Genomic DNA, 14,791 nt, shown 5'->3' on the forward strand with positions numbered 1-14,791 from the left:
ATCAACATGGCCAATCACGTATTAAGATACTCTCTTATCTTTGTTCTTCAAACTGCCTTTTTAATAACAAGAATTTAAATGGTTCCCTCTTGTGGCAAGAAAATGCAGTATCATGTTCTTTGGCAAAAATGAATCTTGAACAGAAGTCAGAATTTATATTGCATAGTCTAGTCATCAGCATGTTGTGGTGACTGAGGAGGAGGCTGCACACACTTAACCTTTGCTGCTTAAATACTCTTGAAACTGCCTTAAAGTACCTAAGCATGCCTTCAACTTTTGCTTTTCAGTTGTATATGCTGAAGGGTAGGGAAACAGAGATTGTGAACCATATGCATTGCACCCCATCTAACTTGGTAATGCAGACTAGATTATATTGTGTCTCAGAACTCTGTTCTTGAATATAAATCTCTGGAACATCTCAGCACAGAATATCTGGATAGCATAGCTTAATTTATTTCTAATGTTTTTCATAGGTGAGCAAATCTGAACCTTGTAAGGGGTAGGAAGAAAGCAATGAACATAAATGAGTCAGTGAATGGCAGGGAGGAAGCATAAACTGGATTTCAACAACCCTGCTAGTTGTCTTTCCTTTTTAGTATCTACCACCTGATAAAGCTTTCACTTAGGCTTTTGATTCATGAAGGCTTTCTTCATAATAATTAATAGCTGTAAAACACTGAAATGAAGAACTGAGAGGGTTTTTTTGTCATAGCATGGGGCATACTTTTGTAACTTTGGATATTAAGCAATAATTTTGTAAATGGACATAGTAGAAGAAAAATCCTTATAAAACACACTAAGGTACTGGTAACCTCAAGGGGCAAAATAAATGTATACACAGGAAGTATCTACCATAGCTCTTGAGAAAGCAGGTCTGAAAAGTTTTGTTTCAAGACAACAGACTCTAGTTCTGTGGTTTCTCAAAATCTGTTACTGCATAGTTACATAGTTTAAAAAAAAAGGCTAGGCTCACTGCAGAGTAGGACTAATACAGATGGCTTTAAAGCTTGATAAAGCTATTTTGCTGATTAATCTCTTAGAGATAATCTCTGTTTATTCCAACTCAGAAGTCTGGTGGACACACAGGAGGCTATGTTTACTAGTTTGAAGGCAAGGGCTTTAAAAATACTATATTGTAAACTTTGCTTTAGTTGCCTATCCTTCTTTGTAAAAAGTCTTCCATGTTACAGCCTTACAGGTTGTTAACAGAATGAGTGACAATCTGACTGCTAATATCAAATGAGATGAAGTGAGAACAAATTATGTGAAGGTAGATAAACACAGATGGAGTCACCACTTTTCCACAGAGATGAGAAAATTACTATGGTGTACTGAATGATTATTCAGTATTTTACAGTTTCTCTTTTAGGGGCCTGCATGGTGGCACCCCACAATGTATTTCCACACTTCAGAGAAGAACTGATAAGGATAGACTTAACTGAATAATAACTGAAAGGGTTTATCAAACCTAAACTGCTCAAAACTGCTGTTCTGAAAACATCTTATCAGCTGCCACCTGGGACTAGATACATCTAACCTCAAAAATACCCCTTTATCTATCCAGACATGCAAAGTTAGTTTTCTGAACATAACCACCATCATGATCTTAATGGAACCAAGCTAGCTGCCTCATATTTCAAGCCTGATGGGATAGGATGAGGCAACTGGGTGTTTCATTACCTATTTCTCATAAGATACTCATTCCAAAATTGTTTGGAAGATTTCTGTAAAAGGATTGAGTTGCATTATATAAAGAGACATATATATTAAAAAAAAAAAAATCCTAAAGCCCATTTTATCTTAAATATGGCCAAACACTGCTACTCTTAACCCAGATACTAGGTTATTGGTTACCTGCCTGGAAAACGTGAGAGACCAAGTTCCTCAGATGGAGAGGATTTAGTACCTTCTCTCCTGGATTCTGTGTCTTTCTCTCCTGGGGTATCACCAAACTGCAGGCTATTCTAGAACAGAGGTGCTCTCAGAGACTTTAATAGCTTGTGTGGAGAAAAGTATAAAAAAAAATCAACTTATCAATAAAGCTCACAAGAGTTGTATCTTCAGTGAAGTGGTAAAGGCCTTCCAAGTTAGGCTTTTGAGACCTAGCACTAATATTAACAATAAGCCAATACAGGAGTATTTTTCTAGTTAGTTTGCATTCTTTCCAGCATAGCTTTGCCTTGTGAGATATTAATATACCTAAAATGGGGCCACCACAAGTTTATTTCACACCTCCATTACTTCTCTCTCAATGCTATAATGCAAAATATTGTAAGAGGCAAATGTTTCTAAGTTTTCCACTTGTAAAAAGGTTGTTTTCTACCTTTTATTTTGGGTCAAGAAGCAGCTTTCATGCTGACTTCATTTACTTGTTTCATAGCAGAAGACTAATGTGGCAAGAGTATACACTTGAAACTCTAGGCTAAGTCATGAAGCATGCTTGGACTGTCCTTCCCATGTCACTCTTGCATTCACCTTAACCATTTTCAGTTCCACAATTAATTTTATTATGTGAAGGGTTTCTTTCAGTAAAAACTCAGAACAGGAGAGTATGATAAGCATCTGCAAAGCTATATGTTTGGAGATGAGGTTAATTCCTTAATTAACCTCACCTTGCAATAGGAAAAAGCTTATCCTGAAATACTAATAACAATTTAGCATTTGTTAGCTTTAATATTGAAATGGAAAATATTAGTCACTGAACCAATTTGCTGCATGAAGGGGGAATTTGGGCAAGCTGAGCTAGAGTATAAAATGAATACTTGTGATGGGGGTGGGGGAAGTATGCCTTTATTCTAAAGTCTCCTGAACACTTTCTACCAAGCTACTGAGGAAAATATCATTCCTTTGGGTGCCATTTTGTCTGGCCTCCACCATGGTTAAGGCTTGGTATACCAGAAATTATGAAGTGAGACTATTAGACAGCATCTCTCAAAGAAACCTCAGTGCAGTACTCTTCACACTTTTCAGGAAGAAAATTAGGTTTGTGGTTTGTTAGTGACCTTTTGTACCTCATCTCTGCTTAACCTCAGGTTATGAAATATAATTCATCCCTTAATGTTTGGATTTGAAATTTAATATCCCTTCCCTATGTGTGTAGGATTCTATAAGCAAACAATTTAATATGTGTGTTGATTTACACAACAATTTTTCCAGCTGAAGGAGGAGACTTTGTCACTGATTGTCCTGTATCTATATGATATCAACCCATGGTTTCTATGAAGTGCCTACTGTTATTACACACAGAAAATAACATCATCAGTCAGGATCAAGTTTCCTGTGACATTGTGAGTAACTCTTAATAGTGAATGCTGTAGACAGACTTAAAATTACCAAGCTTTTGTGTTAGTTGCATAACTGTCAATGTCATAAGTGGTTGAAAGGCACTGCAGCTTATTCCTAGACCTAACCTAATAATCTATACCACTGCAAATATTTACAACTTTAATGGATTGCAAGATAAAAAACCCTGCTGGATTTATGCCATATATGCATCTTTGCTGAAAACACACCACAAAGAATTCCTGTAGCTAAACTACATTATGCTTCTTTAAATAAAACCACTGCAATCTGACTTATTGAAACAAAAAAGTGAAGGTTTATATATATAACCAGCTTCCCACTGCCTCCTTCTGTGCTATTGGTTTTCTAGGCCTCTTTCTATGCAAAGCATTTCAGCAATATACTTAAATGAGTGAATGTTGCATAATATGATTATATGCTGTTCTAAATAGAGGAATGTGTTCCATGTACTGCATGTTACACATTGCTGCCTTGATTCTTTCACTGGAAGAGAAATTATGTGATGACACTTATATTCCTGGCAGCTGTCAAATGTTAAAGCAGAGGCTTAGGGGACTTTTTTTTTTCCTTTTTCTGTGTACTGAAAACTAGTATCACTTCCTCCATCTCTTATGTTTTTAGCTCTGAAAGATTACATTTGATTCAAGTAATCTTTTTCTCCCCTGTCTCATCCCAATATACTACCCTAACTTGTAGTACAGGAATTTGCACATGTGTAATTAGGGTTAAAAAAATCGGCCTCGAAAGTGTATATAGGCAGTCCTGAGGTGAACTAGCCTACCACTGGGGAAACATGGCTGTGAGCTTCCCGACTCGCTCTCTAACATCCAGCTCCAGCCATAGCCGTGTTGGCCATCAAGGGTTAACTCCGTTCGTCCTCTCCCCCCTCAGACGCAGCGATGCAGCGCTAGCCCGGGGCTGCTACCGCCTACAGGCTCCCGCTGTGCCCCCTCTTCCCGCCCCTTCTAATCCTCCTCGACAGCCAACTCAGCAACAGGCTGGCTTCGGCGCTAATGCGTAGATGTAAACCTGCACGCTGCCCTTACAAAAGCGCTTATTCACCTTGCAGCAAGGTGTCTATGTGGGAAGGAAAGGCGCTGTGCGCCCCCCGCCGCCGTCTCCTCAGACTGGGGGTCCGTCCATCCGGGGGGGGGGACGGGACAGACTGACGGCAGTGGCCAAGCCGACCCCCTGCGAGGCCCCTTTCTCCCCCAGACCCCCGCTAACCTTCTCAGGGGCGGCCGCTCCCCGCCCCTCCCGTGGGCGGGCACACCGATGCCCCGCGGCGGCCCTCACCCGCCGGTGCGCGAGGGGGCGGGCGCGGCCCGCCAGGCGCACCCTGCCGCCTGCGCAGGCGCGGAGGCGCAGTGCACGACCTCGGAAGCGGCGGGGAGGGCGGGTGCGATGCGGCCGGCGGGAGCATGACAGGTGGCGGGAAGCGGAGGCCGCGCGGGGCGGCGGGCCCGGCCGGCGAGCAGGTGGCTGTTAGCGGGCGCGCGCGGGCCGGGGGTGGTGGCGGAGCAGGTCCCCGCGCCTGAGAGGGACGAGCCCGCTGGCTGGCCCCGGTCCTGCGGGGGGTCGCGGGAACCGGCAGCCCTGGCCTGAGGCATCCCTGGGCCGGGGGGGCGAGCTCCGAGGGCCGCGGTCGTGGGGCCGTAGGCCTGAATGGGCGCGGATGCCTTGTAGTGGCAGGCCTCTGCCTCTCTGCCCCTCGTTCTGATTCGCTCCGTAACTTTGAGGAAAGCTCCCGGGCCCCTCGTTCTCCAACACGGGATCCTCTCTTCTCTACCCGGGCTTCTCCCGGGTGACCCCTGCGTTTCAGGTGTGCTGTAAACAGCAGCCGCCTCATCTGCCCAGGGTGCCTGCTGCTGGGAACAAGTACTCGTGCTATAGTCAAGTACCTGATGGCGGCCCACTTGGGGTGAAATGTCTGCCTCGTTGTACTATCCTATCAAGAAAAAAGAAACCTTGCTTTTCTTCCCTTATTCTTCGAAACGGGGGTAATGATGCCTACAGATTTTTGGAGCCTTATGTGAGAATGAGGTAGTTGAGGTTACTGGCTTAGTAGTGTGCATGTTTGAATGGATCATTTCATGAACATAATAGTTTGTTACATCATTTTTTAGAACAACTTTAAGCTACTTTTAAAATGCAGTGCTGTAAACTGCACCAGTGTGTTGGATTTGCGTGGCAAGGTTTTGGTAGCCGGGGGGGCTACAGGGGTGGCTTCTGTGAGAAGCTGCTAGAAGCTCCCCCTGTGTCTGATAGAGCCAATGCCAGCCGGCTCCACGATGGGCCCGCCGCTGGCCAAGGCCAAGCCAGTCGGCGCCTCTGTGATAACATATTTAAGAAGGGAAAAAACAAGTTAGAGGGAGCTTTTGCAGCCAGAGTGAGAAGATGTAAGAAACTCTGCAGACACCAAGGTCAGTGCAGAAGGACGGGGAGGAGGTGTTCCAGGCACCGGAGCAGAGATCCCCCTGCAGCCTGTGGTGAAGGCCATGGTGAAGCAGGCTGTCCCCCTGCAGCCTGTGGTGAAGACCATGGTGAAGCAGGCTGTCCCCCTGCAGCCCATGGAGGAAGGATGAGGGGGTGTAGAGATTCCACCTGCAGCCCGTGGAGGACCCCACGCCGGAGCAGGTGGAGGCACCTGAAGGAGGCTGTGGCCCCATGGGAAGCCCATGCTGGAGCAAGTTCCTGGCCGGACCGGTGGACCCGTGCAGAGGGGAGCCCACGCCAGGGCAGGTTTGCTGGCAGGACTTGTGACCTTGTGGGGGACCCATGCTGGAGCAGTTTGCTCCTGAAGGTCTGCACCCCGTGAGAGGGACCCCATGCTGGAGCAGGGGAACGATGAGAGGAGTCCTCCCCCTGAGGATGAAGAAGCGGCAGAAACACCGTGAGATGAACTGACCGTAACCCCCATTCCCCGTCCCCCTGTGCCGCTGAGGGGGGGAAGGTTGAAGCCGGGAGTGAAGTTGAGCCTGGGAAGATGGGAGAGGTGGGGGGAGGTGTTTTAAGAGTTGATTTTATTTTTCTCATTCCTCTACTCTGTTTTGCCTAGTAATAAATCAGATGAATTCCCTCTCTAAGTTCGGTCTGTTTTGCTCGTGACAACAATTAGTGAGTGATCTCTCCCTGTCCTTATCTCGACCCACAAGCGTTTCATTATACCTTTTCTCCCCTGTCTAGTGAATGAGGGGAGTGATAGAGTGGCTCTGGTGGGCACCTGGCCTCCAGCCAGGGTCAACCCACCACAACCAGTTCAGATGTTGAATAGCCAAGTAGTTCAGATAGTAGAGACTTGATTTTTGTTGCGTCATTTAACTAGACATGACAAAATGGTATCCCTAGTTCCAAGTGTTTGTCAAACACGAATTTCTTGGATGCAAGCTGCTTTGTGATCGAAATGGTCACTTTAAAATTATGTAGAGCTTAGATTAAACTCTGGGATTGCTTAGTCTTTTGCTTTATTAACTAATACAAGTGCTTCTGTTTGCATATTGACCCGTTAATATCAAAATAGCACTTTGCTATTTCACACGTTTAGCATGTGTCTCAGATAATGCTAAGAGATTCTGGCCAAAATACATGTTCTAATGGGTATATATGCTGGTTTCAGTAAGAAGCATGACTTGATGGTCTTAATCATTGTTGTTCCATTAATACAGAAACTTTGTAAAATCCTTCAGTAAAACTGACAGGAAGCAACTAAATGAACTGTGGTGATTTTTTTTATCTGCAGTGTGAAAAAAATGGAGATGTCAAGAAAAGAAGGTCCAATCAGGCAGATATCCCTGATAATCTTCATCAAGAAGCAGAAACAAGCTATCGGCTTAGACTGCCTGAAGACTTCTATCAGTTTTGGAAGTTTTGTGAGGAATTAGATCCTGAGAAACCAAGTGGTGGGTTTTTAAATATTTTTTGCCTTTTCTAACTTTCACTCCCCAAAACTGCCTGAAGGCAGGCAAACTGAAGGTGGTCAAATGCATTCTAACCCTGCTTCATTTATCAGTTAAAATGAAGGATATTTACATGAGTGTAAACAAGAATACTGGAGATAGTCTCTTTGCATTACACAATGTAAGTAATTATATTTTGTAAAGCTTGAAGTGTACCAAAACCTTTGTGACTAAGTGTCTAAATTGGCCTTTCTTGCAAGTGTGTTTAAAATGTTTAGTATGGAACTAAAGTTTCTTCGTATCAATCCAGGTTTCGACTTCGCCAAATTTATTATATAACAGAGTGTGGCATCCCTACGTGCTCTAGAAAGGACAATTGCTTTTAGAATCACAGAATGGTTTGGGTTGGAAGGGACCTTTAAAGATCATCTGGTCTAACCCCCTGTGATGACCAGGGACATCTTCAACTAGATCAGGCTGCTCAGAGCCCCATCCAGCCCTCTGATCTTCTTCGTGGCCCTCCTCTGGGCTCACTCCAACAGCTCCATGTCCTTCTTATATTGGGGGCCCCAGAGCTGAACATAGTACTCCAGGTGGGATCTCATAAGAGTGGAGTAGAGGGGCAGAATCACCTCCCTCGACCTGCTGGTCATGCTTCTTTTGATGCAGCCCCAGGATATGGTAGGCTTTCTGGGCTGTGAGTGCACATTGCTGGGTCATGCCTAGGTTTTTATCCACCAGCACCCTCAAGTCCTCCTCCCCAGCCTGTATTGATACCAGGGTTGCCCTGACCCATGTGCAGGACCTTGCACTTGGCCTTGTTGAGCCTTGTGAGGTTTGCATAGGCCCGCCTCTGGAGCTTGTCCAGGTCCCTCTGGATGGCATCCCGTCCCTCAGGTGTGTTAACTGCACCGCACAGCTTGGTGTTGTCTGCAAACTTTGCTGAGGGTGCACTCAATCCCATTGTCTGTCATTTGATGAAGATATTAAACAGTAGTGGTCCCGATATGGACCCCTGTGGGACACAGCTTGTCACTGATCTCCATCTGGATGTTGAGCCATATGACCACTACTTCTTATGAGAAGTGTGATAACCTGACTTGTGAATGAAAGCTATCTGAATAAAAGAATGTCTCGGCTTTCCTTCTGGTGAACAGTATTTGACTCTTTGGATTTGGGGAGGCTTTTGTACCTGAGTGACACAGGAATTTCTTGGTTTAGATATGCACCCACCAGAAAGTAAACCAGATCATGCTTTGCTTTTCAGATGCGCTTGTGTCAAGTGTTGGACTTAAGCTGGTTGGACCATATGATATTCTTGCTGGAAGACACAAAAAAGCAAAATCAACAGATCTGGACTTCAATCTTCATTGGCGATTCTTCTATGATCCCCCAGAATTCCAGACTATACTTGTTGGGGATAGCAAAACACAGTATCACATGGGATATTTCAGGTATTTTATTTAATATATGCTTGTGCTGGAATATACCTGTGTAGCTTTTTCTCCTCTGTTTTCCATGAGACAGGATTTGAGAACTGTGTGCTATCATCAAACAAGAATCTTCTGCAATAGGATATTAACACATGGGTTGGTATCTTTTATTAAAAAAAGATCAAAGATATTGGAGTTGAAGACTAGATTTAAATATTCATTAAACTACCTCCCCGAACCCTCCAGAGCTTCTTCACTTATTAATCTTTAACTTTTGTCATGATACTCAAAAGAAAAAGTCAAGCTTTATGAAATAAAGGGAACCTGTATTTTCTCTGCATGGATTGATACAAGCTACTTTCAAAACCGTGATGTAACACTTTAGAGCTTCAGATCTAAGGGTGTGTTTTATGTTTCTGGAGGAGATGGCAGCATGGTGAGGAGGCAAATCAATTTTACTTTGAAATAGGAGAGATGGACACAGCTTGACTATTTGTGTGTACTTTTTTCATAAACAGGGATGTGCCAGATGAGCTTCCAGTGTGGGTTGGTGCAAATGAAGCCAAGAAGGGCTGTGTGATTTCACAAGTTGGTGATAATGTCTTTGCTGCAGTCAAGTAAGGTTCATATTTACTTTGATTTATAAAAAATAGAGTAGAAGAGAAACTATTGCTTGGGAGATGTGATGTGGAATAGTGCAGCTAACTTATGTATCTTTAAGGTACTCTGAAAAGCCTTAATAGATTTCTTGACAATGTTTTCCTTTTACAAGTAAAATAGATAAATGTTAAGTATGTCATTCTTTAAATATATTGGAAGGGATAGGCTCTACAGGGGGAAAAAAAATGCCCACTGGCATTAAGTTAAAATACTTAAGTGAAGAATAAGTAAAGAAGGGGCATCTCAAACAGAGGTAAAGGAAGTGTACTAAATGAGTAGCATCTAGCTTTTGTTCTTGCCTACATAAAAATACATTATTTTTGTATATAATAAATAACAATAAGCACCACCATATCTGACCTGGGACAAGATAACATTTATATGGATACGTAATTCAATATGATTCATGGAGCTTTACATGGCCCTGCATCATGAATATAAACAACAGATTTCATGACCTGTCAGTTAAAAATGAAAAGCTGTCTAAGGACAGACGAGTGTCAGTAAGTGAAAGCATACTGAAGAAAAGCTTCTGCAAAAGAACCCTTGTATAGTGCAGAGTTAAACGAGGACACTTGTTTTGAAAGCACCATGATGAAACTCATAAATATGTATTTATGTGCATGCCTTGGATGACAAATAGTGCATATGGCACTGAAGTAGGAAACTGAATTCTTAAGATAGAAAGATGAACAGCTACTGAGTCCAAGAGACTCTTCAGCACCTGCAGATTGCATAAACTATATTGTAATGCAAATACAGATAGGAAATGCCAAAGTACTGTCTGTGCCAAACTTTTTTTTCTTTCTTCTTAAGAGGCTTGCATTCCCAAGTCTATGGGTATAAATAAACCTGTGATTGCTAATCTTCATTATAAGATTTGGAGGTTTCGTGTTTAGAAGGCTATTCATTTGTTTGTTTTCCGTTAAACCCTTCTAAGACATGTTTCTTCTGTTTGCAGGTTATTTTTGTCAAAAAAAATTAAGGAAGTGACCGATAAAAAGAAAAATGCTATTTTGAAAGACATAGATGAAAAACTAACAAGAACAGCAAAAGAACTGGGTTATTCTCTGGAACAAAAAACCCTGAAGATGAAACAGAGAGATAAGAAAGTATGACTTTCCTGATCCACTGGAGAGAACTAAGTTCTGTTAAACTTTTTTCATTTACTTGGGTTTTTTAATTATTTCTATTTTTCCCCCTCCTTTTAGTCAGGAAAGATGCTTCATTTAGGAATTTCCAGAGCTAATCAGCTCTCTATATAAAGCTTCAGGAGAGGGAAGATTAATACAAGTGTGTTTCAAATAATAGGATTAAGTCAAAACACTTTATTCTTCTAAACCATAGCTTGTCATGCCATTAAAGGGGAAAAAAACAAAACAAGGGAAATACTTTAAAAACTAAAACAAGGGGGGAGCATGGAGAAAACTGCTTCAGAGTGAAGATTCATGTAAACAGGTTGGATCTATTTGAAACAGGAACATTAATGATGATACAGATCAGTAATCAAGGTTTTTCATACCTATCAGAAATAATTGTGGTAGGAGGTGACTGAACAAATGTTGTACAGTGCCACATAAGTGACTATAGGGATTCCTAGATTTCAGAACCTGACTGAAGTGGAGTTTTCAGTTATTGCAAACTTCAGTTCTTAAAAGTAACTTCTATATACTTGACAAGTTGATGTCCTGGAGCCTGGACACTATATTTGGTTTGACGACCAGCAGTCAGGTGCTAATGTTAGTGAGGTGAGCTGTTTTATGTCATTGTATTGGTTTACAATGTTATATTCAATTTCCTGGGTCTTTATTTAGGTGGTGACCAAAGCATTTCATGGAGCAGGCCTAGTTGTTCCTGTAGACAAAAATGATGTTGGATACAGAGAGCTTCCTGAAACAAATGGTAAATATCTTGTTTACTATATTCTGCTTTAAGTAAACAACCTTTGGTCATGCTGCTACTCTGCAAAAAACAAACTGCATTCATATGGCCTACTTGAACAATACGAACAGTGGGAGAAAAAGGCAGAAGTCTTAAGTCATATTTGAGCACAAAATATTTAAATAAACTGGATGAGAATCAATGAAATGTCGGAAATCTGAAATAATAATTCCTGTAGTAGTAGTTTAGACTACCTTGTCTTTTGTATTGGCACAGTCATGTGGGAAATAGGTCCAGAAAACTGATGTGTATTCAGGGATTTGTGGGTTTACTTGTTATTCCCCCTCTTCTCCCAGTGTTGTTCTGACCAGAATTAGTTCTGAGGTGGATGGGCATGGGGCAAGAATGAGCAGCAAGAGGGGAAGCTTTTTTACCAGCAGCTCAGGGTGTGCCCACTTCAGCCTTCACGTAAGCGTGACACACAGGTGTGCTTTTGCCACAAACTAAAGAAAGAAACTTAATATTGCACAGACATAAACATCTGAATATTTCTGCTTTTGGGTTTTTTTTGCAGCTAATCTTAAAAAAATTTGTAAGGCCATTGTTGATGCCCCTACTGATGATGAGAGACTGAAGGCCTTTGCACCAATTCAAGAAATGCTGACCTTTGTTCAGTTTGCTAATGATGAATGTGACTACGGAATGGGATATGAACTGGGCATGGACCTGTTTTGCTATGGATCACATGTGAGTACAACAATCATACTTCACAAAATTATGTGTTATTTTATGCACGGACCAGGAGCTGTTCTGTGTTATAGGTCTTTATTCCCAACTCTATCACATAAGTATCCCTATCTTGCAAGCACTAAATGTAGGCCCAGAAAAGTTGTGCTAAATGCTAGTTAAAATATTTAGCTATTGAAACAAAGGAGAATTCACTGCTCTTTCCATATGCTGTTAAATTACTAATGTGTTTCTTAGATTTCCTGCTCTGCTCTTGTAAGTTCCCTATAGCATCTGAGAATGTGTTGTATTTTATTCCCATATCCTGCTTATTTAGGACATTTCCTTCAAGGCCTACACTGCTTCAGCTGCTTAATTCCTTCCTACATCTGGAAGGGCAGTGAAGGGAACAGTTACCTCCAGTTGGTTGAGTAGGTGGAGGCAAGCCCCCATCTTTTACACTCTCTACTTCTCGGTACATGAGATTAACCCCTGACGAACTCCTGCAATGGATAATTACATCTTTACAGCATTGTGACATGGCCTGATACCTATCTTACGCAGCAATTTGAAACAGCTATAACTTTGCCACTGTTTTCTGAAAATAGAAACCTTACTTCATTTTCTAGCTTAGTAAACAGAAAGGGAGAACCAAGGCTTCACCCATTAATAACACCATGGTTTGGTCCCGGTGTTTTTGCCTGTGTGGGGATGCTTAGAGCTGCTTTCCCTTCTGACTTGACCTCTGTGTACAGAGCCAGAACAAACAGGGACACCTTAGCTGTAGCACAAGACACAGAAAAACCTTAAACTTCTTCACGTTCATGTGAGAGGTATAGTGGGCTTATGTGCACAGGCTGAATATGCTGTGTACATTTAAAGCACTTCAATGGTTACTCTAAGCACCATTGTCATCCCCTTGAGCTGTGGAGCGGGACAGGACATGGGACTTCAACCACAGGGCGGATGGCTGCATGCATTAAGAATAGCTCTTACCTCTTGCACTGCTAAAAATATGTTTCCCTCTCTGGCTGCAGCAGTTCAGGTGTGGCTGTTAGAGGAGGGGCATGGCTACCTGCTCAGTCCTTTCAGGGTGGTTGGAGAAAGCAGTCAGAAGGTGGCAGTTAGAGGTCAGGCTGCTCTTGCTGTACCAACACAGCACCTGACCCCTGGGGCTTCTGTTGTTTTCCATCTCGCCTGCAGTACTTCCACAAGACGGTGGGCCAGCTGCTGCCTCTGGCTTACACCCTGCTGAAGAGGAACCTCTTTGCCGACATCATCCAGTCGCACTTGGCCAACCGGCGGGAGGAGGAGGTGGACCAGCTGGCACCCTGAGCTGGGCAGCAGCAGTGCGGGTGTCATTGCGTTCTCGGGCGTGGGGGTTCTTTTTTTTTAGTGTGTGTGTGTGTATTCGTGTTTTTCTTGTGTTTAGGGTTCGGTGTGGGGGGGTTTTTTGTGTACTCCGCGGCGGTGTGCGCCGCGGTCAGTAAAGCTTTTCTAAGGACACCGTATATCCCGCTGCTGCTCGCTCGCTGCGAACCCTGGGGCGGGACGGGACTGGGGCTGCGCATGCGCAGGGGCGGCGAGAAGGGGAGTCACGTCTCTACTGCGGCAAACGAGGGGCGGGAGCCGGCGCGCGTGACGCTGGGAGAGGGGCTGGGCTGGGCAGCTGGGCACGCCGCCGCCCCCCCTTCCAGGGAGCGCTGGGACCCGCGCAGCGGAGCAGAGGCTTTCAGGCCTGCGCTCTGAAGCGGGGCTGCCGCCTTCCAGTTGGCGTCAGGGCCAGGTCATGGAGTTGCCCCTGCGCCGGGTACGTATTGCCCCTGTCCGCGGCTCCAGCGCAGAACAGCCCAAGTGCGGTGCTGTCCGTGCTCTGCCAGCGCGTCTCCGGCCTGAAGCCAGGCCGAGACCAGTTAATGTTCCTCTGCTGCTTACGGCAACGAAGCACAGAAGGGGCAGGCTAGTTTTGCACATTGCCTAGACAACCGGTAGGCACTGGAGAAGGGATTCAGTCATGGACTTTTCTGGTGTTAATCACAACCAGCTGCTTCTTTACACCTACCACACTGTTTCTTGGTGATTTTACTGTCATTATACACTTTCTCAATTCTGTCTCCACATCAGTAAAAAATGCAGTTACAGCAGTGTTCCCCTTTGCATTATAATGAAGCACTAAATCTGTTCTCAATCTGCTGAATCTAGCTGCATTAACAGGAACCAAATAGGATTAAAAACCAGCTAACTGACATTCTAAGGTGCAGTTGCTACCTTGTTAGATGAAGTCATCCCTTGTTTTCACTAATCTGGACTTTGAAAAATAGAATCAAAGTGATTTTGTACAACATACAAAGTAATTGTTTTCAAGTGCAGTGGTCCACTGCTGTCTTTTCTTGTTATCATACTTAGTTTTATTCCCAGGCAACTGCTTGCAATAACAGTCCAAAACCCACAGGACAATAACATTTGGTCTTACTCAACAGCCCTGCCATTGTACAGTGACTTGACTTTTATTGCAGCAGTTCACATCATTAGTAATGACAGTAGCACTATAGGCCACCAGCAACATGCTCAAATTTCAAAGTGCCTACTTTTTAGCAAAGGATTGTACCTCCAAAGGTCCCTTCCAGCATAAACTAATACATAATTCACTCAGTAGGTTAGAGCACTATGAAAGTATATCTCAAGTTTTAAATGAAAACTGTAATGGTATGCCACATCTACTTTTCTAAATCTGACCACCCCACCTCTTTCACTCAGCATATAAATGTTCTATTTATTCAAACATAAGCACAAGCACACATGGACTTTTCCAGGGCCCCAGAATTTTATATTTTATACATAGAGAGGTACTTCCTTGAAAATTCAGTCTCATTCCCCCTTTTTAGGTTCCAA

The 14,791-nt window shown here is 43.4% G+C and overlaps 1 protein-coding gene across 1 annotated transcript; it reads left to right on the forward strand.

Annotated features, from left to right (window-relative positions):
• Window positions 1–4,657: 4,657 nt before the first annotated feature.
• LOC129206452 (histone PARylation factor 1) lies at window positions 4,658–13,410 on the forward strand. The gene is made up of 8 exons (XM_054825601.1): window positions 4,658–4,781; window positions 7,043–7,202; window positions 8,467–8,653; window positions 9,151–9,249; window positions 10,254–10,404; window positions 11,107–11,194; window positions 11,748–11,920; window positions 13,103–13,410. The coding sequence occupies exons 1-8, from the start codon at window positions 4,725–4,727 to the stop codon at window positions 13,232–13,234; spliced, it is 1,047 nt and encodes a 348-aa protein (XP_054681576.1). The 5' UTR covers window positions 4,658–4,724; the 3' UTR covers window positions 13,235–13,410.
• Window positions 13,411–14,791: the final 1,381 nt, after the last annotated feature.

This window comes from Grus americana, chromosome 4 (genome assembly GCF_028858705.1).
Source record: "Grus americana isolate bGruAme1 chromosome 4, bGruAme1.mat, whole genome shotgun sequence".
NCBI classification, from domain to species: domain Eukaryota; kingdom Metazoa; phylum Chordata; class Aves; order Gruiformes; family Gruidae; genus Grus; species Grus americana.